General features: G+C 36.9%; 3 protein-coding genes across 4 annotated transcripts in view; 1 reads left to right on the forward strand and 2 right to left on the reverse strand.

Annotated features, from left to right (window-relative positions):
• LOC127654760 (transcription factor Dp-1-like) overlaps positions 1-26,162 on the forward strand; it is an 87,254-nt gene that overhangs the window by 8,573 nt on the left and 52,519 nt on the right. The window lies entirely within an intron of this gene.
• LOC127654761 (P2Y purinoceptor 8-like) lies at positions 4,330-10,047 on the reverse strand. The gene is made up of 3 exons (XM_052142110.1): positions 9,947-10,047; positions 9,661-9,793; positions 4,330-6,089 (listed from the first exon to the last, which is right to left on the reverse strand). The coding sequence occupies exon 3, from the start codon at positions 6,048-6,050 to the stop codon at positions 5,028-5,030; it is 1,023 nt and encodes a 340-aa protein (XP_051998070.1). The 5' UTR covers positions 6,051-6,089; positions 9,661-9,793; positions 9,947-10,047; the 3' UTR covers positions 4,330-5,027.
• Positions 11,151-26,002, reverse strand: upf3a (UPF3A regulator of nonsense mediated mRNA decay). 2 transcript variants are annotated; one of them, XM_052142103.1, is made up of 12 exons: positions 25,888-26,002; positions 21,037-21,697; positions 19,411-19,517; positions 19,219-19,325; positions 18,850-18,948; positions 18,633-18,743; positions 18,423-18,478; positions 17,264-17,422; positions 17,024-17,157; positions 16,028-16,316; positions 14,738-14,815; positions 11,151-12,297 (listed from the first exon to the last, which is right to left on the reverse strand). In XM_052142103.1, the coding sequence occupies exons 2-12, from the start codon at positions 21,175-21,177 to the stop codon at positions 12,133-12,135; spliced, it is 1,446 nt and encodes a 481-aa protein (XP_051998063.1). In that variant the 5' UTR covers positions 21,178-21,697; positions 25,888-26,002; the 3' UTR covers positions 11,151-12,132. The 2 variants fall into 2 exon arrangements, with proteins under 2 accessions (XP_051998063.1, XP_051998064.1); XM_052142104.1 differs by lacking the exon at positions 14,738-14,815.

The following is a 26,162-nucleotide window of genomic DNA, read 5'->3' on the forward strand; positions in this document are numbered from 1 at the left end:
GTTCTCTAAAGATATAAAACAATGGGGTTTTGTTGCTGTAGTCATATGTGCACATAGTTTTCAGAGGTTCTTTATTATCTAATGCTTTATTGTCAGTGTGTTGCTTGAAATTATTGAATAAAAACAAATATTCAATATTTAGGGTAAAGGAACACACTTTAAACTATCTATCAATGTCATGACTTTTTAAAATAATTATAAGTAAAACTGTATGATAAAAAAAAAAAAAAACTATTTAAAATGCGTCATCTGATTGAAGTCAGTCCCAAATGCACACTTTTACCAATCATGCCCCCTATGGACTTGCGGACCAGTGCTCCATCGTTCTGCAATTCCTTACGTTTTCAAAGTCTTCACTCAGAGGAAGACCACAACGGCGGAGTGTGCCATTTGGGACAGGGCCTTTACAAGCACAAGAGTCAACGCCTCGCGCAAGAGCGTCGCGTATTTTAGACGCTGTGTCATGTTAATAATAACGTCAACTTATAAAAACGTGTTTGGTCTAATAGGGTTTTTAGAACATGTTTATTGCTTTATAAAACTTCAGCAACAGCAATATGATAATGGACACATATTTTTGATAAATAATTACATTTATTAATATTTAAAGTCGGAATAGGCCTAAATAATTCTTCCACCAAGTAACAGTTAATTAGCCTAAATATAGACTGTTAACATCCACTAAGTAATGACATTATATATGTAACGGGAGCCAGCTGGTAGATAGCTGTGCAGTGAGTAAACCTCACTCTTCTGACCTCAAAGAGGTGCACTAGCAACTGACGCTAGAGGTGTAGCCTTTAGCCTCCTTGTTAGAGCACCCCCCTCCCACGCCAGAGACGTTGATTCGAGTCCTGTACGGAGCGGGTAGAACAGGAGAGTCACAATGGTGCCGTGACCCCGATGGGAGTGAGGTTTAGGGGGGGTGAGTATAACAGGAGCCAGCTGGTAGATAGCTGTGCAGTGTGTAAACCTCACTCTCCTGACCTCAAGAGGTGCACTAGCGACTGATGTTAGAGGCTGTAGCCTTTAGCCTCCTTGTTAGAGCACCTGCCTCCCATGCCGGAGACGTTGTTTCGAGTCCCGTACGGAGAGGGTAGAACAGGAGAGTCACAATGGTACCGTGACCCAGATGAAAGTGAGGTTTAGGGAGGTGAGTGTAATGGGTGCCAGCTGGTAGATAGCTGTGCAGTATGTAAACCTCACTCTCCTGACCTCAAGAGGTGCACTAGCGACTGACGCTAGAGGCTGTAGACTTTAGCCTCCTTGTTAGAGCACCCGCCTCCCACACCAGAGACATTGGTTCGAGTCCCGTATGGAATGGGTAGAACAGGAGTGTCACATATAGATATGAACCAGAACACTTATTTTTTTTTATTGTGTCCAACTCCCATGTAGGCTGCATCTGAAACCAAGGTAGCAGTCTTGTTGCCTCGCTGCCCTATCAGTCAATGTCTCAACAGACAGCGTTTGCATATGAAGGTGCCTCCAGGAAGGAAGGAATCAAAAGTTGGAAAAAGTATACTCATACATATCAGCCGGCTCTTTGGATGGCAGTTTTTTTTCTTCAGCCCAAACATCTTGGATCCACGTGCACAGGATTGTGGGAGAACCATATAGCTGTTGGGTTGGGATGCATGGCCCTGTAACTGTCAATTTATCGAAGCCCTGAGCAGTCTGCATTCTGACTTTCTGACCTGAATGTAAGCTCGGGAGTTTGTGGGAATTGCGGTCATAATTGCCATTACTTCCAATTCTCATCCTTCTATGGGTCAGAATAGCCTTGACGTTTGGGTGTACCAAGGGTTTGAGTATGCCTGTTGGCACAGGAATTAAAGTTCTTGTGTATCTGGAGAAGAGAAGTTGGGCAGGAGAAGGAAGATCGTCTCTTGGGAGATTACACAAGTGGAGCAAGGCAGCTTGTAGCATATCACTTCTCTACCTGTGGCACTTTTCCAGCAGATGCTTGGCAGATCGCACCGCACGCTTGGCCAGACCATTAAACTGGGGGTAGAGAGGGCTACTTCGAATGTGTTCAAAGTCACATGCACTTGCAAATGGCATGCATTGTCATTTATTAGTGTTTGTGGAACAGCATGTACATCAAATTGCTTTTTTAGTTTTGCAATCACAGTGACACTCCTCATGTCAAGCAAGTGGTCAATTTCAAACCACCCAGAGAAGGAGTCCACTAGAACCAGGTGCATTTTGCCATGCCTTTCAAATATGTCTGCATCAGTGATGGGCCAGGGAAGATCAGAAACATTGTGTGGGTGCATAGGTTCCTTTGGATGATGGGGCTTAAGAGCATTATGAGGAGCACAACTAGAGAGTGTTCTCTATGTCGGCATACATGGAAGGCCAGTACATGTTTTCCTTAGCCCTACATTTTGTAGCCTGTAGGCCCAGATGGCCCTGATGTAGCTGAGCCACATAGTAACACTGCAGTGATGGTGGAATACGTAATCTCTGTCCCTGGAAAATCAGCCCATCCTCAACAACCAATTTCTCTTTTATGGCAAAATAAGGGTGGTGGTTGTGTGGAAGCTTTTTGGAGGATTTTGGCCAGCCATGCATGATGGTGTTGATGAGTCTTTTTGCATGTAGGATCCGATTTTAGTTCCTCTGTCCGCCATGAGGACAGGACTTGAAGTGTCATTACCTCCAGCAGGTCATCTGCTACCGGAGTCTCTGTGCATGGAATAAAGCATCAGTAACAAACAGTTCCTTGCCATGTTTGTAAATTACATCAAGACTGTAAAGTTGGAGGTTAAGCATCATCCTTTGAAGGCATGCTGAAGCAGTATACAGTGGCTTTTTCAATATCGCGATAACATTTTGATGATCAGTTTCCACTGTAGCAGGTCGCCATAAACAAAGTCATGCAATTTCTGTGTTGTGAATACCAATGCCAACATTTCATTCAATTTCAAGGTTTATCGAGACTCAGTAGGTTTCAAAGTACGTGAAGCAAAAGCAACTGGGACACCTTGTTGGAGACATACTGCACCTAGTCCACGTTGAGATGTATAAGCTGAGAGGACAACAGGTTTTGTCACATCAAACTAGTGAAGAACTGGAGGACTGGACACAGCATCCTCCAGCATTTAGAATGCAGCATCTTGTGTCTCATGTCAACACCATTCGATATCTTGGTGCAGTAACTCTCTTAGTGGGCCTGTGATGTCACTGTGTTGCGGAATGAACTTGGAAAGGTAGATTGTCATGCCGAGGAATCGTTGAAGGGCCTGTTTGTCCACAGGTGTTGGCATTTGACGGACTGCTGTGGTTTTTATCAGAATCTGTTTTCACACCCTCATCAGTCAGAAGGTGTCCTACATATGAGACAGAGCTTACTCTAAATTTGCACTTTTAAGCACATGCCTTAAGGTCTTATTGTCCGGAGGGGAAAAACTGGTTCATTGACCTTTTGTGACAACATGACCAACTGGTATAAATGGTCAAAATGAAACCTGTCATCTCTTATACCATGACATCTCCTGTTTTAGCAAACACCACATTGAAGTGGCATTTGCAGCCTACTTTATTTCCTTTAAGTGCATTGCATTGGGCATTTGCTCTCTTGAGCATTCAGCTGCTTTATAAACAACAAATGTTTATTTCACATCAGACTTGCACTGATGAAATCATAGGGCTGGTGTTAAACTCATTTTTTGTCACTGGATTATTATTGCACTAGCTGGGTGAACTTCTCCAGAAGTTTGTACATTACATGTACTGTATTTTGCTTAATAGATCAACAGTGCTCAGGTTCAAAGGAACTTAAATAAATCTTTACCTGTCTATGGCATTTCTGTTGTAGAGAACAAGTTATAATAAAAAATAAACACTAGGCACAGCCATGGTCCCATGATGACTAACCCCTGTGCCATCTTTAATCTTGTGAAAAAAGTTTTATGCACACTCACAAAAAATAAATGCAAATACAGTTTATTTATCAAAATTAAGATTGACAAAATAAATGATTCTATGTGACTTGAAAACATTGTTATATTACCATAGAAAAAACTGTTTTATTATGCTCAAGTATACAAACAAGTAAAAAAAAAAACAGGTAACATATAATAATGCAGTTATACTTCATAAACAGCTTAAGTAATAAAAAAAAAAATTATAATGAAAAAAAAAATAAATAAAATATATATATATATATATATATATATATATATATATATATATATATATATATATATATATATATATATATATATTTGTGACAAAGGAAACAAACATCTTTAAATGTGGCAATAACGCATTTTAGTATATAATCATTCATAGTTCAAGGATACACTAATTATAGCTGCCACATTCATTCATTTTACTTTTAGCAATCAGACCTTGCCAGTACTAAAAATTGTCTCTAAAGTATAATCATAAAACAGGGTATTTAAGCTTTACAAAGATAGGAGGATGGTTTTCAAGAGACACAAACGTCACACGCTGTGTTTTGAAAAGGCATGTGAGCTGCACACTTTTCCTCAGCTGATCAGCCAGGAAATCAAAACAACAAAAGCATGATGCTACAAAACAACAAGAAAGAAATAATGGGAAGTTATCATTCTTATGAGTCTAAATAACAGTGCTCTGACACATTTAGGAGTGGCGCTCTAAAGTAGGTTCAAATCTGCCTTATGATAATTCCCAACAATCTTGTTTTCTTTCTCTAAGTGGCAAAGGCCAAAAATAACATGTAAACAAAAAAATGTAAAAGGTGAGGTTTGTCAGTTCCATGGCTTTCCTTTAGATTTCCAGAACACTCCCCCATCTTCCACTAATCATAAAAACAGATGGTCCCTCCCCAAACGCATGCCACTGGTTGAGCCAATGTTGCTATGTCTGGCTAGTTGGGATGCTCATGCAAACAGAGCAATGTTTTGATAGAGCCACGGTGTTTACACTTTTCAGGGAAATGATACTACAAATCCCTTACTTTTAGTATGCTTTGCATAATAACCTGGGAAAAGAGAAACTATTTCAACATTTAAAAGAAATTACACACCTTACCTTTAAAAATTGTCACAGTCTTCATGTGCGTTGCACGTTGAGCGACCAGAGAAAAAGCTCTCTCTATGACCCTCAATCATCTGAGTCTCTACTATGCTAAGAGTCTTCAACTGCAGCATTTGCCTTAGCTTTCGACGGAACTCTTTGGAGGCAAAATAATAAATAAATGGATCAATGCAACTGTTAATGCAGCTAAGAGAAAGGGAGAGCTTGTAGTAGATATAGAGAGATTTTCCATAGTATAGTCTTTTAATTGAGTGTGCCAAGAGTAGTATGTTATTCGGAGCAAAACAAAAAATGAACACAAACAGGACAGTGCATGCCAGGCGCACAGCGCGGCCTTTCTGTTGACTATTGGCTTTTTTCACCAGCACACAGATAATGTTAATATAGCAATACACTGTTATAATGAATGGACAGAGGAAGAGAATGATGAACATGCCGAACAGGAAAGCTGCCCAGTGAGCAGTAGTTGGGAGCATGTCCTTCCTTAACACATCAAAACATGTGGTAATATTGCGCTCCCGTACAGGAAATGTCAAGTCTGCAATTTCCAATGGGCTTAGAATCGCGAGGACCAACACCCACATAAATAGACATGTGACAACTCCGTACACTTTCTCCCCCCTCATTTCTCTGAAGCGCATTGGTTTCACAATGCCCAGGTAACGGTCAGCGCTAATGGCAGTCATGGACAAAATAGAGCAATACATGTTGGCGTAGAATACTACTGTCAGGACGTTGCACATCCTAGTGCCCAAAGTCCAGTTGTAGCCCTGCATTTGGTACACAATCTGAAAGGGGAGCACAGTGCCCAGGACCAGGTCAGTGAGAGTGAGGTTGATCATGAAGATGATGGAGGAAGTCTTCGGAGAGGTACGCATCAACAGTAGATACAGAGAGACACCATTACCGCTGAGGTTGGCCAGAGTCACAACGATATAGATGGCTGAGACAATATCACTGGCTAATTTGTTGTCAAACATGGCCAATGTGTCTTCATCCATTGGATTGGAAACATTCATGGTTGTGAATTGTTGTTTGATGAATGGTTGTTGCTCTGCCTGTTTACAAGAGTTAAAGAGACAGATACCGCTTAAAGTGTGAAGACACATTTTCACTTTAGCCACAAAAATGATGGTGTGAGAATCATCTGTAGTGTTGTAGTGCTGTAGTGCTGATCTTTTCACAATCTACACTTGATTTGTGCTTAATTTGAGATTTTGTCATACTAGCCCTGTTCATTTATAAAAATAAGATGTATTTCTAATAACTTTCCCAGCACAGCCTTTTATTGTAAACCATTAGCATGATTTTTGCAAAAATATTTTTAATTCTTATTTGTTCATGATGCCTGTCATATATTTTGTGGTATTAAAAGGCCCCTCAGTTGTTTTGTACTTGTAGTCACACAGATGAAATAAATAAAAATGTGGCTTTTTAAAACTTGGTGGTGTGATGCAACATGCACCCAAACCATACTTTTGGGTGCAGCTCTGTGAACAGGAAGTGTGAGGCCATTGTTATAGGTTTTTCATCAGCAAAATCATGCTACCTCAGCATATAAACCTATATATTATGCAGATGGCACAGATAACCAACAAATCACTGCCTCTCATAAGTCTCAGAGCTGTTTCACGAATGTTTCCTGAAATTATTCACACGGGTAGTGTCTCGAGCGAGGGACTTTTTGTGCTATTTCAAAGGAAGTATATAATAATAATGGCACAGCACATGCCAGCTTCAGATTTGGTACAGTCATTTATAGATGTAGTGTGGTTGTCTTGCACAGATTGAAATTTTAGGTGTGGGATTCTGTTTCAAAGTGCATTTTCTCAGGCTGAAATGTTCTCTGAAACGCTGTCCTTGTTTCTTGAAAAGATCAACGATTCAACATACTTTTCTGTCACATTTTAATGAAGGTCTCGTTGTTTTATGATGATCATAATTATCGCTTTAATGATGAGTCCCATGTCCCAATCAATTCAGAACCACAGCTAAATGGGCCACACCAACATACTGCATACTTTAAAGTAGGCATAGTAGTTCAAATGTTACACAGCTATGTTTAAACCAACCCTGTGCTCTTAAGTCATATTATGTATTCTTTGAATTTTGTGGTACGTAAATGGGAGGATTTAAATGAACCTTTATCAGTCTCATAAAGCATCGCTGGGGCTTTCAATTTTCCTTTAATCGAATGCCATCCTTTCACATAGTAGCCTATTTGTATGGGTGTTTTGTCTTTCCAGTGCTGCAAATCAATGAAGTTTTTATCTATCTTAGCTTTACCTCCACAAATCTGTGCAATACTGTAGGCACACAAACGTGCAAGTTTGAAGACCAAATTGGTGTTTTGAGGGAGTAATTCTGTGGTTGAGCATGATGACTGCAATTGAGGTCATGGGTTTGAGTCCAAGAAAGCGCACTGATAAATTTTATTATTTGTGATTCATCCATTAGGGGGAATTTTCTGGCTCATATGATTTAAAAAAAATAAACATTCTAGGTTTAAAGGTTATAATAGTTTGTTAATTCAATTAATACAATACTATTCTATTGTGTATTTTTCCTTGTTTTTATAAGTGATAACATTTAAAATGTGCTTTTTTTTTCCTAAGTACTTATTTTGAATGAATTTGGTATTCATATGGACAATTAGTCATATTTTATATAACAAAGGTAACACTTTACAAAAAGGTTATTTTCATTAATTTTAGTTAATGCATCATATCTCATAATATTTCAACGTATTACAGCTTTTTTAATCTTTGTTAATGTTAGTTCATATTTTATTGTTCATTGTAAGTTCATGTTAGTTCATAGTGCATTAACTAATATTAACATATAAAACTTTTGATTTAAAAAATGTATTACTATATGTTGAAATTGACCTTTACCAAGATTAATAAATGTTGTAAAATTATTGTTCATTGTTAGTTCATGTTAACTAATGTTATTAACTAATGTTAACAAATGGAACCTTATTGTAAAGTGTTACCATAAAGAAATAATCGCTGTCCCAAATACTGTTGTCATTGCCATCACAGGAAGCATTTTACAGTTCAAGTTAGTTTTGCAAAAAAAAAAAAAAAGAAGATTTGATAATTGAGATATTGAGATGAGGTGTGTCAAAAGAGCACATCTCTGTTTGAGGATCTTAAATGTTGTCAATTTAAAGATTCAATTGCTAACTTAGCATAGCAAATTCACAGCTCATCCAATTTTTCTCTCAAAAGTAAAAAATGTAATCACACTCAACATCAACAATCTACACCTACACACATTTAAAAAGGTTGATCAAGGCCATGATCCGATACTTACTCCAGGACATGTGATATGGCTTAACATATATGAAACATAGTTTAAAATCATTTCATTTTCAAGGTTTATAGTCAGAACTGCCCCGCATGCAAAGAATCACCCATACCTGTGTAAATTAACTTAGTAAGCGTTTCTCACACTTATCTTTTGATGTTTACAATCACGTTTTCTTGCAGTAAAATTATGCCGTTAAGAAGATATCAACCCACATGAACAAGCTATTTTACACTCTTAAAAACGTACTGCTTACTTTAAATGAAAAGTAGTTTGCGTTGTCTTAGAACTTTCATTATTCAATCATGACCAATGCAATGTTTCGCCATCATGACTCATCTGCTAGTACATCAAGAAGAATTTGATTCTGTGTTTCTCAGGAAATATCTCTCTGCTTGAATTGACATATAGTTTCTATGTGATCAATGAATTGTAAATTGAGTTTTACTTGGGAAAGGGTCATCAGATTTACAACATTTTAATAACATATTTTTAATAATTTAAAATTAATTTGTATTAGTAGAGATTCGGTTGGTTCAAGATATCTGTCAGAGCTGGAGGGAGTATCAACAGATTTAAACTAAATCGGTCATGAGGCTGTTCATCTAAAGCAGTGGTTCTCAACCTTTTTGACCTCAAGGCCCCCAATTGTCTTAGAAAATTTGAACAGTGGTGAAACACTTTCTTATAATGTGTTATATTCATACGAGCAGACAGAGAAGTAAGTTTGAAGTAAGTTTGGAGCAGAAGAAATAGAAATATACCTTGTAAATTGTCAGTTTACGCTAAGCTAAAATACTTATTCTAGCCATTTTGCATGCACATGTTACCAGGCATGATCATGTTTTTTTATCAAGAAAATTATTGTTGGATCTTAATTTATTTTCTTCTAGTAAGTCCTCTAGAACTGTATATTCTTCATAAAAACCAAGCTTTTGAAGGGGGTTATTATTATTTTTTAGCATTTTCAGTCAGTTGAATTATAATAATTTTATAAAAATTACAATATCCTATCATATTTTAAATAATATAAAGAGATCTTGAGGTCCCACTGGAAGTGTGGTGAGGGCCCTAGTGGATCCTGAGCCCCTGGTTGAGAACCACTGGTCTAAAGGACAATCACCCAAAAATCCAGTTCTACCTTAACATGAGCAGCACAACTTTCAGGTAACAATTAAACTGTTTTAACAAACGGCAGAGCAGAACATTTTACATTTTGTTCATGTTCCCTGGAATTTTCAAAGCGACTTAAAGTGTGAAATGTATACATTTTAAGGTAATATATATATATTTTTAATTTCAGGCTTGTGTACGTACCTCAAGAAGCAAGTATGACTTCCCTTGTGCGTGTTGGTTGCAGTTAATCGTTTAGTACGACTGTTACATTCAGGAAACTTCTTGTTGAGAGGAAGTATGCCGCCTGACGTCTGATTTCAAACTAAATATAAAGCTTAGTTGTCCACATTTGTAAAAAAAATATCATATTACATGTTTAACTACATATTGTAAAACCAATCATAGGTAATACTACTTTATCTTTAAAGTTGTAACATTCATGTTATTAAATATGAATTCAACAAAATGCAAAGAAATGAAAGCTAACCTTTGTGCTGCAAACCAAACTGGACTTCCCAAGTAAGTTTCTTTAATGTCACACTGGTTCACAGTTTCTCTTTCTCATTAATGATGTCCTTCTTATTTTTATTTATTTATTTATTTTTTAAACTGGGTTTTAAAATGATCAAGTATTGTAAAGGTGAACTTGATGTGGGAGGATGTGGTAAAGGAGAAGACGCCACATAAACCAGTAAATAAATGACACACTCCTTTCCTTATGCCAGACAAAAGAACTGTTATGGGTCCCACCCTAAACCAACAGTAAAAACGATTATCAACCCTGTCATATACTTTTTGTATGACTTGTTTGGGGTTTATCTCTAGATTACTTGTAAAATAATTAGATATTGTTCTTACTTTTGCAATTAAAAAAATGTAAAACTATTACATATAAATACAGTTTAAACAGAACAAGTGTAAATAATACTCATTCAGGGTTTTTTAACACTGTTTTATTGCTTCCTCTTTCCATGGGTTCTGCCTTTATGCCATTTACACATGGATTTTATTTTAGAGGACATGCATACAACCAAATTGCTGCCATATGTGACAGTATGCTTCTTTGTGTACGAAGTGCATTTTAAAAGTTTGCATTTTATGCATCTAACTGACATTAAAACACCTTGCCCTTTCAAAGAGAACATGAAAAGCAGCAGTAAAGGATTCAAACTGATGATAATAGGTAAAAAACGATATATACACAGGAAGACGTTATGACGTGTTTCTCAGTCTGAAAGTGTGAGAACTAAAGGTTCAGCCAGTACAAGCTGATACTGGTTTAGATTTGACTCAGAATGAAGACACTTGTGCTGCTGAGTTGTCTTGCAAGCTAAATCAATAAATCTGATACAGAAACCCTCATTTATTAAAACACATTACAGTTCTGTAATTAGTATAATTTCAACAGATGTTTAGCGGTTCAAGACAAGCCACGATTATGGTACATGGTCAGTCTTCCAAAAAATGCCTATATGTAATGACATTGAAATGACAGTGTTGTATATTATCGTTTTTTTGTTTATTTTTTTATTAATTTGTATTTTTAAAATACGTAACTTTACGCATGCCACCACTATTAAACTGTCTAGAAATAATTAATATACTGTATAAGCTATAGGAAAAAAGAATGAACCAAATAATGTTTTTAAATAAAAAATTAATTCACAAATATTACTTTATATAATCTTATATCTTTATTGTACTAAATTAGTCAATCCATCAAATACAGTATAACAGCTTTGAAGTTTTCTACAGAATTACCTTTATTGCTGGTCTTTACTAAACAATAATTCTAAAAACTTTCAATTCTTTATTTAATAATGGAAGGGATCTTCAAAAGCAAAACAATGGTAAGGCATGTGACCCCATGTAGTTTCCCACCCCTGAATGACTGCATTCGTTTCTTAAAACATGCACACTGTATAGAATTATCACCAAATAGCATGTGACCTAACAGAAGACTTCATACCCTTTAAACATTTTTGTTCTTCTTGGCTCGCAGGTGAAAAAAAAATACTCTAAAGTTAGCTGTTTGAAACCTATATACTCATAAATACACCAAAAGCCATGAGGTCTGTACATCAGGGACAATATAGGCATCATTCAAAGGCATTACAGTGTGAAAATTATGAGTTACATGCTTAAATGCTTAATTAATGCAATGTAGCACTCTTGCACTGATTGTTTTACTCTTATAGGAAAATATGTCTCTACCCCTCCCCTTTACCACTTCCTGTCGCTTTCATCACGATAAAACAGAGTCAACCAAAAGATACATTTTACATATTTAAATTAAAACACATTTTGATTTTATTTACATTAAAATCTACATTATCTAAAATCTCTTGTCTAAAGGAATCTATTTCTTGCACGGTAAAAGGCATACAAATCTTGATCTGTGTAAATGATTAGGTATTTTTCTCAATTAAATGATTATGAAGTATGAATCAGTTATTTTGGTAACCATAAAGATAATGATTTAATAATTACATGTACATACGGAAAACTCTATGTTTAAAAGATTAAGTGGGGGATTGTATGCACTATACTCACACATCAAACAGAAACAACAGAAAATAAGGTTGAAGTTGAGTGTTCATCCTGTACTGGCATGACTCTTGCTTCTACAAGTAGACTTCTATTAAGCAGATGTCTTCCTGCTGTGGTCTACTTTCACTCATCTGCACTATTCTCAGATCCTGTCCCTATGATCGTCTTGTAGCATTGCTTTCCTCCGTGCTCAGGAGAAATGGGTGGAAAGTCAAAGTTATTGTTCCCGGAGCCCATGCGCTTGCGGTTTCGTGCACCAGGTTGGTACAGCTGCATTGCTGGTCGGTCCTGTGTCGTGAAATGAGTAAGACACAAGAGAAAAAAGCAAAACACTCATATTTTATATCACAAACATTGGCCACATTGCTCTTCCCATGACTTTGTTTTAGTAAAGAAGAAAACAAAAATGGCTGCATATTATCGATTTCTTTCTCAGCAAGGCAGACAACCAGTTTTTGACAGCCCCTCAAAATGTATTAAGTCTATTCCAAAAACTGTTATGTCTCTGTATTTATTTAAAGGGAGTGTTCACCCCAAAATGAAAATTCTCTCATCATTTACTCGCCCTCATGCCATTCCAGATGTGAATGATTTTCTGCTAAACACAAACCAAGACTTTTAGAAGAATATCTCTTAAAAGCTCTGTAGGTCGTCACAATGCAAGTGAATGGTGGCCAGAACTTAGAAGGTAAAAAAACGCACATAAAGGCAGCATAATGCAAGTGAATGGTGGCCAGAACTTTGAAGATTAAAAATGCACATAAAGGCAGCATAAAGGTAATCTACACAACTCCAGTGGTTAAATCCATATCTTAAGAAGTGATATGACAGGTGTGGGTGAGAAACAGATCAATGTTTAAGTCCTTTTTTATTACAAATTCTCCTCCCTGCCCAGTAGGTGGTGATATGCATAGAGAATGCGAATGGCCAAAAATGAAAGGAGTGAAATTGGAGACTTAAAGTAAAACAGGATTTTAATATTGATCTGTTTCTCAACCACATCTATTATATAGCTTCTGAAGATATGGATTTAACCACTGGAGTCTTACGGATTACATTTATGCTGATTTTATATGATTTTGGGGCTTCTAGCCTCCATTCACTTGCATTGTGTCGACCTACAGAGATGAGATATTTTTCTAAAAATCCAGCAAAGTAAAGAAAGTAATACACATATGGGATGGCATGAGGATGAGTAAATGAAGAGAGAATTAAAATTTTTGGGTAAACTATCCCTTTAACATAGTTATATTTATAGTAGTGGTAATGTGGCATAACGGCTAAAGCTCAGGGCTGTTAACTGGAAATTTTCTACATAAATGTAGGCTCTGTTCCAAAACCTAGTAAGCTGCCATGCTGTCTACTGTCTATATTGGGCAAAACAGTGTATTTTAAATCAAACTGAACTATTATTATCATCGATCCTTTTCTGTATCGATTTAATAATATTTAAAATCAACATCTCTCACTTTATCTGCCATCTTGGATGGATTGTTTTCCACAGAACGCAACAGTGCCCGATCACTTTTTCAGACATCTTGGTTCCAGAATTATTTTTCCCATTCACTTTTTCCAATGGGACTTCCTAAAATACTTAATAAAAGCATTCTAAGCCATGAAGGAAACCAGCCAGCACTGAGGTGAATCACAACATTACAAAATTTTATTTGAAGCAAAGTCAAAAAGACGAAGGTACAAGACAGTGTACTTAATGTCTTTAACGAGGGATTGAACTTCAATCCTATGAAGTGGAGACAGACTCGATTGCGTCATTCACAGTGCATCATTGGACTGGGCAATCACCGCTGAGCTTGTTTGGTGGGCTTTGTTCGCCGCGATTCTCTGATTGGTAGATCATTTCCCTTCTGGATATTGGGTAGTGTAGTTCTTCACCAGAAATTCCAAAATAAAAATGTAGTTTTTTTTTAAATAGTAAAAAAAAATAACACACACTTGCGACTTTTGTAGAAGCATATCCTTTACCATCGATTAACATCCTCAGCTCCTGGTAACTATGTCTGTCTTTAAAGGCTTATAAGTTAGCATTAATAATCAACTCCCCTATGGAAAAAATGAAAAGGATATTTACTTCCAGAACCAGACTTTGTGCTCTATAGTTGCATTCCAAATTGCATACTATTCTATGCCATTTTGTTGTCTAAGTAGTCTAAGTAGTGTGAGTAGTGCACTGAGGTTGGCTTTAGGGCTTTAGTTAGCAGCAATACCTTGCATGTGTTTGAAACGTCACTTCCATCAGCTAAAAAATGGTGATTGTTTCCATGTTGGCAAAAATATTAGTGCTCCATTTGAGACAATACACTGTTTTGAAAAATCATACACTAGATGGCATAGTGTATAGTTAGTAATTTGGGACACAGCTACTGACTTTGTTGCAGTGCATTTAGAGACTGCATTCTCTTTAAAGGATAAATGTAATAATGCCATTTAGAATGTAGCCAAAAGAAAGTATCTAGCTTTTGGTCAACCTTTTGTTTCAAGAGTGTGCCTATGATGCCTAAAATTGCTGCATATGCAGGCAACTTGGTAGATTTTGGAACAGAGCCATAATGTTTAGTTGTATAAGCTTCTTCAATTGGGAACCACTCCCCATCTGTGCCATTACAGAATAACCAACATTCGGCTGACACTGTAAAGTGTGGGGCCTGTCAGTGCACAGCATGTGTAGCATCCCCTCCCGTGGGTATAAAGGCTCAAAAACTAGCTGTACCTTTGCTGGCAGAGCCCCTCCTATCTGGTCTGGCCCCTCAGACTGGGAAGTCCTTTTCTCCTGATGCACTAACACAGACTGAGAGACACGTTGTCTTCAATCAATTATAAGCCCAATATTGCCAACAGCCTAATTATAGCTATCTGCCTCAACAGTGCTGCATAAAGTGTAGGCTGTATTGAAAGCCACTGGAGGGAGGCAGATTTGTAATGTATTTCCCACAGACATAATGATGTATACATAGAGTAAACAGAGGTGTGTAAATATTGAATGCATTAGCTATTGCTTTGATTCACAAACTGGACAAACTCAACGATGACAATAACCATATATAATCGTTTTTTAAAACCGTTTTTTGCTGCTTACTAAATGTACTTGATTAAAATGAGCTAATACAACACAGATGTATGAAACTAATTTACTCACCGTCATGTCCTTCCAAAGCTGTACAACTTACTTTCTTCTGTGGAACACAAAAGAAGAACTTCTGACACTCCTTTATTCCATACAATAAAAGTGAATGGTTACTGAGGCTGCCGGACTCTAGCATCTGTCTCAGAAGGCATGCACACAGTCCTTTTTCTAACCGTCTGGTGCACATAGCACACAAAACTAGAAAACGTACTCTCAATCAACTCTCCACAAATCTGATAGGCTGGTTCGAAGGAACTTCCATGAGTAGACACAGGAAGTTTTTCACCAGGTTTGCCAGATAAATGACATTAAATCTTTTAAAGATATTCAGAGTTTTGTTTGAGGCACGTAGCAGAAAGTAAAGTGGATATCCTTAAGCAGAGCTGCATTTTCTTTTTTCTTTTTATGATACATCTCCGATAACCCCGCTCCTAAACACCCCAGACCTATGCTGTAGTCTATGCCGCAAGACTAGCCAGACCCTAACATTCTGCCTAACATCCATGTTCCACAGAAGACAGAAAGTCATACAGGTTTGAAACAATATGATAGTGAGTTAATGATGACAGATTTTTTTATTTTTGGGTGAACCATCCCTTTTAATTGTGTGCAATCAATTTGAATGTATAAAATATAAATTAACTAAATCAATCTGTGTTAGGACTTTACAGCTTACATGTTCATTTAATGTTAGGAAAACCAATTTCCAACTGACATTGTGGAACCACTTTTCACAATTGCATTAAGTTCAGGCAAAACATTTTTTGCGTGTTTTGAACCAGAGGACCATATATCAACACTTTGGAATGCTATGTGTAAATTTTCTGCTGTAAATGTACTGCAGCTGAGATATTGCCACTCAATTAAATTATTTACCTTATTACGAATCCGTTCTTTCCTCCTAGCCATGTCATCTCTGTCCTCTTTTCCCAGTTTGTCTCCTGTCTCTGGACAGTAGGAATAGCCATGATGTTGGTCTTTCTTGGCCCTGTCCTGGCAGTAGCCTTTACCCCATTTGGTTTCCTCCTTGCGTCGCATAAACTTATCAAACTCCAAATGATGCCTCTGGCGTTTACGCTCCTCGTCTCTGCCGCGATGCTCTTTGTCCCTCTGGCGACGGCCATGACCTTCTCGCTGGTCCTTGTCACTCTCAATTTGGCCCCTACTATTGAGAGAGGTCAATTGATAATCTAAAACCACCTCAACATTTGGTATGCTTGATCAACCTTGCCATCAATATTTATGGCTTAATGTACACTATATGGACAAAAGTATGTGGACACCCCTGGCTCGCTGTTCCAATTTGTCCCAGAGGTTTTCAATAAAAGTTCTGGTCTGGGCTTTGTACAGGTCAGACAAGTTCTTCCACACTAGACTTAATAAACCATTCACAGGCCCTCCTCAAACTGTTGCAATTATTAATGTTCTTAGAATAGTTTGAATAGTTTCCACTGGAATTACTGGAGTAGCCAAATCTGTTAATTAGAAGGTGTCCACATTCTTTTGGCCATATAGTATATGTTTTAAGGGTAACACTGTGTCATAACCAGACAAGCAATAAAACCTTTCTCTTCAATGTAAATCTGAGTTTTTTATCCTAACCAGGAACAGAAACAGGACATTTTGTTGATCGCTTGGTTTCTATTTGTGCAGAGTTGCGGTCTTAAATTCAGCTCTGCAAAACTTTATACTAAACATTAAATATGTTCTGATTGGCTGTTATTGTGCCACTTTGTGTAGCATTTTTGCTTTCAGTGTAGACAGACACATTACTTGTCACTGGAAACTTACCGTGCTGCACCTGTTTAAGACACAGTGCAAGTAGGGGCAATGATGCAGTAACATACTGAGCAAGTTTCATAAAGCATTTACTTGTCCTTAGTCTCTTTTGGCTTATTATTTCCTGCCGTTTTTTCCCATCTGTTTTTTTCTGTCCCTCCGCAGTCTCCTTTATCTTTCAGTCTGTCTGAGTCCACGTCATCGTCTCGGTCACACTTCTTCAAAAGCTAAAGAAGTATTGGAGTCAAGATGTAGATTTGATGTAATGACACTGGTTTTCAGTACAGTACTGTCATAGATTAGTAATAGTTAAATTCAGAATCTGGTGTTTACCTTGATCTTTATCTCTTTTTCAGAAAGCTTCTTCAGCTTTTCGGCCTCCTTTCGCTTTCGTCTCTCCTCCTCTCTGCGCTTCCTCTTCTCCTCCTCCCTCTGTCTCTTCTTTTCCAGTTCTCTCCTTCGCCTTTCCTCTCTCTTTTCTTCTCTTATTCTCTATGATAAAAAACTTTGTGTTAAATATACTATGCAAGAATGTATGTATAAAACCATAATGCATCACATGCAGGCTAAACTTCTCGACAGGAGAGGACTGAATTATGGCTATATTAATAGGTAACCGAATCACTAAGTATTAAGCCTGTAACCTTAGTAATACATAAAGATAGTAAATATCAATACTTTTTATTGCATCTTCAATTATTACATTTTTATTCTAAACTTAAAGGCAGGCAAAAGTTCTTCTGGTCTGTCTTTTTGATTTTGTTGTTTTTCCATCACCCAATTTCTTAACAGCCACTCTTAGAACACAATAACCCTATCTTCATTTATCACAGAAGTTAAAGGGATATTCCTGGTTCAATACAATTTAGGCTCAGTCGACAGCATTTGTGGCATAATGTTGATTCTATTTTTTTTTTTAAGCAAAAATTGAAGTTACAGTGGGGCACTTACAATGTAAGTGAATGGGGCCAATTTTTGGAGGGGTTAAAGGCATAAATGTGAAGCTTATAATATTAGAAAAGCACTTACATTAATTCTTCTGTTAAAACTCATGTATTATTTGAGCTGTAAAGTTGTTTAAATTGTAATTTTTACAGTAATTTCAGGGTTTGTTGACATTACATTGTCATGACAACAAAGTTGTAAAATAACTTTACACAGAAAAGGTTAGTTAGCGATTTTATCACATTAAAATCATGTTAACACACATATTGTTTATGTCTTGTGACTATACTTTTAAAACAGTGAGTATTTAAACATTAACGGATTGACCCCATTCACTTCCATTATAAGTGCATCACTGAAATTTATTTTAAAGAAAACAAGGGACAAGTCAAAATATTTTTTTGTGGTAATCAATATAATGCCACAAATGCTGTCCATTGAGCTTAACTTGTATTGAACCTAGAATTATCCAACAGACATCTTGTTTAGGTCAACTGCGATTCTGTTCATACTGCTTATATCTAAGAGGTGCTTTCCATGCCCTTACCTGTTTCTCTAACTTCTTGTTTTTAATATATTCCAGTAAGGGTGTCGTCCTTTTGGCTGCAATGAAGTCACATAGAGGGAAACATTTCACAACAACAAAAAGTGTTTCATACTTAAGTGAACTAAGACCGTGCAGTTTCATAATACTTGCCTTGGTCATATGTTTGTCAAAATGTACACAAACAAAACAGAACAATTCCCCAAACCGTACCTACAAGTTCTCGTGTTTTAGCTTCAATCTCTCCCAATAGTGTTTCTGGGTTGGCCATTGATTTCTCCTCATCACAAGAGTAGTTTTCCAGAAATCGTCTGTATTCTGGATCTAAGTAAAGATTTAAAGATTTATATTTAAAGTATTAAATTTGCTCTGTACAGTATATACTTTATATTGTAGATACTTATTATTATTGTTGTTGTCATGTAAATACCTTCTTCAATGGTTCCTGCTTTAGCATCTTTCTTCTTTAACTTTTTCTTGGAGACTTTCTGAAATGGGGCAAATTCTACAACAGCTGGATACTCTTGACCTTAATAAAAAGAAATACAAAAATAATTAAAAAAAATATATATAAAAATAATAAGAATATATATATATATTAATAAAAACATATTATATAGGGTTAATATATGTGTCTTTGCACATATGTATATTATATTAAACATTATATAAAAAACAAAACAAAACATTTAAATAAGCAATGTAGTGTGTCATGCAATAAGGACATAACATATTATAGTTGCACTGGAATACACTAGATTGAGAGGGAAAAAATATTTAAAAGAGGAAAATGAATCACCTTTATTGTCAATGAATACGTAGCCATCAAAACGATCCCTGAAAATAATAATATCCTCTTGGTTTTTGAAGTTGATGTATGCTCTGGAGAAGAGATGTGGGTATAAGCTGGGGAAAATAAATATATGCACATGTATCAGACTCTGACAGTGCACATGATCACAGTATTTCCATATAAACAGACTGAATATACCTCTGATCAGCGGGGAAGAACTCAAAATAGTCAAAAGATGGAAGAGGACTCAGATGATCCTCGAGCTGGTCTTTTGATAGACTAGGTGGCAGGCGGCGTATGACAACCTAGTGTAAAAAAGGGAACATTTAATGCCATCTAGGTCATGCATTGACTTCATTGCATATGGCATTTTCATATTTAGAATACAGTGGCATTTTCTCCGAGAGGCAACGAAGGCAGTGCCTTCTCAAACAATTTGGATGAGAAAAATAACCGACTGTACATAAATAAAACAAATAAAATATTACGAAATGTGAGCTCAAATCATGTGTATAACAGCGACACCAGCGGATAAACTTTCAGAGGGACACAGTGTCTCTCACACCTCCCTTGAGCGCATTGCGATCTCACTGAGCCTAAAGCGTGGTGTAAATTTGAGCTGAGAACCGCAGAGTACAGCCGAAAAGTCATGTCAACTTTGCACTAATTCATTCAATACGCTGTCAATCAATGCGATAGTGCCAGCCTTTCATGCTCGCATACTCGCATCAGGTCTTCTCCGATCGCTATGAATGGATGGAACTAACTGACATCTCCACTTTTGTTTACATCAAAATGAACTTGAAATGACCTTAAACACTGGTGTGTCAGTAAGCCAGTTTTTAATCTTATTAAAGATACAGCTCTGTGCCATTATGCCATCATTACAGAGTAGATGACCAGTGTTGGATAAATTACTTGAAAATAGTAATCCACTACAAATGACAAATTATTTATCTAAAATTGTAATCAGATTACTTTACTAATGAATGCATTAGAAAAGTAATCACATGACTTATTACTTTAATTTTAAAGTAATTTTCCACTCAACAAATTCAAAATAATGTCTATTTCTTCCTTGTACATTGTTCCACGCACCTCACATTTCTCCTTCACAATGACTTGTTACAGGGCCATAATTAATGTATTCTACATAAATAAGAAATAAGAATAACCCTATAATGTACTTAAAAATTACATTAATTGAAAGCCAGTAACTGTAATTCCACAAATTCCACTATTATTTGGGAAATATATATGTTACATGAAAGCAGCCATTCTTGTAGTATTTTGAAAAAATAAAAATTGTTGCATACATATGCAAGTGAATTTTTTTTTATCAGTGAAAACCATACATGAATATACAAATTATAGGCCTATGTGTTTTACATATTATGATATATCAGATTTATGAATGGATTTAACCTGAAAAAATTTAACTGAAATATGAATTTATGTTGGACTAAAAAAAAAAATCTGCCTCCTTCAAATGTCCACCACACGCAAGTTGTATAGAATTATATAAGGTAGTATATGAACAACCAATTTTAACTCTATATCGCGCCATCGTCTTTGCTCTTGTATAACATTATACATGCATATGCATTCATCATCACCTGGGCTACTAAAGTCATGCAAATTGGCAGTTGTATGTGTAAGTGTACTAATGCATTTCGGTCTGATATGATTTATACCTCTGGGATATTGTTTTGGATTTGCTGTCCAGCTCATGTTGTCGCTGTCTATGGTGCTGAATCCCGTTCCCACCATCATCACAAACATTCATCCTTCATCACCCTCACCGAAATGAACTGCGCCACCTACCTTGGTGAAAATCTCTTTTTTCTCCTCCTTGTGCTTCGGGTTCACTGCGACGTTGTCCTGCTCCCTCGGACACTCCCTGAACTGGATCTCGACGCTGCCTCTCTCCCTGCTTCCTGTCCTCGGCTCCTTTTCAGACCTCATTTCTCCATTTCCCCCTCTTCGTTGTCCGGAATCCGCCAACTCACGCGGGAATTCAGCAGCAAAAACCGCGAGGCTTGCACATTACGCAGACTATTTGTTTATTTTGTCCTTGACATGTCCAGATGCATATATTTCGTTCCATTTAGTTTATGCAACGAGAGCACTGCTGCAATATTCCTTTCATGAATTAAATATTGCTATTTGGGTGGGCAATACAGAATTGCCTGGTTATTTGGGCATTTATATTTGGATCATCTAATCAGACGTTACTCTGCCCTCTTCACTTCTCTGTACAAAAACATGTCTTCTTTAGAAATAAGGTAGAGGGAGCATAAAAATACATAAATCTATCATCGTTCACTGCCGGGTGCCGCGCTGTCGTCCTCCGAGTCGCTGTCTGTGCAGCCCGGCTTCACGCATGGTCGAGCCGGCCCAAACGGACTGCCAGTGATGACTGTACTCCATACGTCCGGACTGCTGGGCTGACTCACTGAGCGCCCGTAACAGTCACGACTAGGAACTGCAAGCAAGAATATGAAAAAATATCTGTCTGTCTATCTATAAAGCAGTAAGATATTGGGTGATTTTCACGAAACCTGTCCTGGCCCTATTATACTCTAAAAGAATTACTGCTATTTATTTATTTATTTAGGCCTATTTATTTTTGCATATAGAAAATAAACCATATTCATCTTTTAGAGCAAATTTTTTTCAGCTACATTGTGACATTATTTCCATGACAGTTCAACACATGTTACCCTCCCCATTCTCATTAATGCAAAGCTAAAAAAGAAAAAAACATGGTTATTTTGATAGGCTTACTTAATTAACTAAACTTAACTAAATAAGTAAAGCATTTATAGGCCTACATCGTCCTAACAAACAGAGAATGTTTCCCTAACGTTAGCGTATGGATCCATTTTGGTTATTATTATTATTATTTTTTTAATTTTTTTTGGAAAACCAATTCTTAACATTCTAGGAACGTTCTCTTTAGTTCAGAAACGAAAGTTTCCGGAACATTGCAGGGAGGGTTTTGTTTGACAACCTAAAAAGAACATATAGGATGCAACAGGGCAAAGGCCCCATGGGGTAAAAGGCACTTCTGATTTTATTTTCTCCCAAAACACTAAACCACAGTACATTCCTAAACACCCGTTTGTCTCTACACACTTCAGAAATATTCCTGATCCATGAGATTATTGTGTGCAATGTCTAAAGTTTGATTGTGAGGTACTTTGATCTGCAAATTTATGTGGCTAATGAAAATGATCACATTTATTTTTAGAATACTTATTTATCAGTTTCAGTTTTGTTCAAGATCATTACATCAAACGTTTTTATCAACTGCCCAATAAATAGCATTGGGGTAAAAATTCCCCCTGTTGAAGTGGCTAAAGGCCCCTATAAAACACAATAATTGTGCGAAAAAAAATTGTTATGAAGAATTTCAAAGTGAGCTCACATTTACTGATCCAATCACAATGGACATTAATACCTGAGATGTTATGAAATGCCAAATGTGATTAAAATGTACAGACTTTTTTCTGAAGTGGTTATTTTTAATAAGTATGATCTTAATTAGTTGTCTCAGAAATATCTGCCTAAGCTGGCAAATGTTGCCCTATAATTATTGTCACTAAATTACACAAATATCAGCCCTGGGAGGCCTTTACCCCAATTTAAAGGCTTACTCGCTACCTTTAAAATAATAATAATAATGAAAACAACCTTCCATTAGCCTATTAATTCTTCTGTAACAAATTATGTTGCTCAATTTTATATTCTATAATATATATATATATATATACACTCACCTAAAGGATTATTAGGAACACCTGTTCAATTTCTCATTAATGCAATTACCTAATCAACCAATCACATGGCAGTTGCTTCAATGCATTTAGGGGTGTGGTCCTGGTCAAGACAATGTCCTGAACTCCAAACTGAATGTCAGAATGGGAAAGAAAGGTGATTTAAGCAATTTTGAGCGTGGCATGGTTGTTGGTGCCAGACGGGCCGGTCTGAGTATTTCACAATCTGCTCAGTTACTGGGATTTTCATGCACAACCATTTCTAGGGTTTACAAAGAATGGTGTGAAAAGGGAAAAACATCCAGTATGCGGCAGTCCTGTGGGCGAAAATGCCTTGTTGATGCTAGAGGTCAGAGGAGAATGGGCCGACTGATTCAAGCTGATAGAAGAGCAACTTTGCCTGAAATAACCACTCCTTACAACCGAGCAGCAAAGCATTTGTGAAGCCACAACACGCACAACCTTGAGGTGGATGGGCTACAACAGCAGAAGACCCCACCAGGTACCACTCATCTCCACTACAAATAGGAAAAAGAGGCTACAATTTGCAAGAGCTCACCAAAATTGGACAGTTGAAGACTGGAAAAATGTTGCCTGGTCTGATGAATCTCGATTTCTGTTGAGACATTCAGGATGGTAGAGTCAGAATTTGGCGTAAACAGAATGAGAACATGGATCCATCATGCCTTGTTACCACTGTGCAGGCTGGTGGTGGTGGTGTAATGGTGTGGGGGATGTTTTCTTGGCACACTTTAGGCCCCTTAGTGCCAATTGGGCATCGTTTAAATGCCACGGCCTACCTGAGCATTGTTTCTGACCATGTCCATCCCTTTATGGCCACCATGTACCCATCCTCTGATGGCTACTTCCAGCAGGATAATGCACCATGTCACAAAGCTCGAATCATTTCAAATTGGTTTCTTGAACATGACAATGAGTTCACTATACTAAAATGGCCCCCACAGTCACCAGATCTCAACCCAATAGAGCATCTTTGGGATGTGGTGGAACGGGAGCTTCGTGCCCTGGATGTGCATCCCACAAATCTCCATCAACTGCAAGATGCTATCCTATCAATATGGGCCAACATTTCTAAAGAATGCTTTCAGCACCTTGTTGAATCAATGCCACGTAGAATTAAGGCAGTTCTGAAGGTGAAAGGGGGTCAAACACAGTATTAGTATGGTGTTCCTAATAATCCTTTAGGTGAGTGTATATGCACTTGTAAAAAATGTTGCATAGTAAGGATGTCTGCAAAAATAATGACATAAAGTTTTCATTTATCACTTAATGTCATAAAAAGTCCAGTAAACATGTATATTTTTTAAAAAAAGAAGCTAAATCAATATTTGGTATGACCACATTTGCATTTAAAATTGCACGAATCCCCCTAGGTACACCTGAACACAGGTTTTCTTGGTTGTTGGCAGAAAGGATGTTCCCAGCTTTTTGGAGAATTCGCCACAGTTCTTCAATCTATTTAGGCTGTCTCAATTGCTTCTGTCTCTTTATGTAATCTCAGACCGACACAATGATCAGTGGGGGTTTGGTAGGGGTCATGACATCTGTTGCAGGGCTCCCTGTTCTTCTATACTAATCTTCTCTATTTGCATAGTTGTAATCATTATTGTAAACAATAATGTTTGGGAGTCTAACATTTATATTCCCTATTGACATACTAAAGCTGAAGATATAAATGGCCATTTTAAGACAATTGCTTTTGTGAAACAGTGCCTAAAACTTTTGCACAGTACTCTGTGTGTGTGTGTGTGTGTGTGTGTGTGTGTGTGTGTATATATGTGTATATATATACACACACACACACACACACACACACACTACCAGTCAAAAGTTTTTAAACACTCACTCATTCTTTACTATAATAATAAAAAAAAAATCTTCACATTTTAACTCTGGAAATTAAGTTGTGATTAAACAAAATCAAAAAATAAATAAAAACTGTGTTATATTTTAGCATCTTCAAAGTAGTCACCGTTTGCCTAGAATTTGCAGACATTTTCTAAACCAACTTCTTGAGGTATCACCCTGGGATGCTTTTTTAAACAGGGCACTTATTGGCTGCTTTTCTTTATTATTTGCTCCAAGTCATCAATTTCAAACACTTTTATATATATATATATATGTTAGTTTGGTGGAACAATTATATTTTTTTCAACAAAACTAATCTCAAACAATTAAGCATACACCTTCAGATCAAAAGATTTTTACCATCATGAGAAACATTTAATTCAAGTGTTTCAAAACTTTTGACCGGTAGTGTGCATTACCCTTACCCTACAGAACGTTCTATAATAGTTTTATAACTATAAACCAACCTTCCCAGAACGTTGCAGGAAGGTTTTTGTCGGACAACCTTAAAATACAGTAGCATACACAGAACGTTTCCTAATGGTTATTTTTCGGTTGTGTTCTTCATTATCACATATTTTATCGTTTTCATAAACTTTGCAGAGGGGTTATTGACAGACGCCAATCACTGAAAATGCAGTGCAGTATTTAATGTCACAATGTAAAATAATCTTAATGGTCCTAAATGTAGGCTTTACTTTATGAGAAATATAATTTTAGATTTTTTTTTGAAGGAGGTCAATAGGACCAGTACATTTTCTTGACAGGTTTCGCAATCATCACCCTTCAGGAATCCATGTTTGCTGGCCACGTATTGGCAGCAGTTCATACTCTGTCCGTATCAACTAATCCATTTAAAATATATATTTTTTAGTTTTGTAAAAGATAAGGTTTTTAAGATCGTGTGAAACAAATTCAGATGTCCAAACCTTGGACTGGTAAGTGTATTTATCCATGTATTCATCCATGGGAATCACTAGCCATATTTTCTAATATTCTAGAATGTAATAGCCATGTAATTTCTTACCGCTGAGAAAAGTTTGCTTCCCGCTACACGTCTCAACGCAGAGCTGAGGCGAGGGTCTCTCCGGCGTAGAAACGGAGCTTTTTAAACTGGGCACGAAAGTGGAACAAGTGTCCAGATCTCGACTCACGCGCACGTGGGAGTAAGTGATGTTGGATTTGGATGGTGTGCAGCCCATGACTGATACTGCAGCTGCTCATAAAAAGACACCTAGACACTTCGTACTTCAGGGACTAATTTGTTAAGAACCCATGACGTTTCTGGGCGTACAATAAGAG

Source organism: Xyrauchen texanus, chromosome 14 (assembly GCF_025860055.1).
Source record: "Xyrauchen texanus isolate HMW12.3.18 chromosome 14, RBS_HiC_50CHRs, whole genome shotgun sequence".
NCBI classification, from domain to species: domain Eukaryota; kingdom Metazoa; phylum Chordata; class Actinopteri; order Cypriniformes; family Catostomidae; genus Xyrauchen; species Xyrauchen texanus.

Bases quoted from the DNA above. Each gene is read 5' to 3' on its own strand.
- upf3a (XM_052142103.1), bottom strand. From the start codon at position 21,177: ATGAGGTCTGAAAAGGAGCCGAGGACAGGAAGCAGGGAGAGAGGCAGC. The intron at 14,816-16,027 runs GTAAATAATTTA...CGTGTCTCTCAG, and splicing joins AAGAACGGATTCGTAATAAG to TCTGTGTTAGTGCATCAGGA. The intron at 12,298-14,737 runs GTACAGCTAGTT...TTCACGACACAG, and splicing joins GAGGGGCTCTGCCAGCAAAG to GACCGACCAGCAATGCAGCT.
- LOC127654761 (XM_052142110.1), bottom strand. From the start codon at position 6,050: ATGAATGTTTCCAATCCAATGGATGAAGACACATTGGCCATGTTTGAC.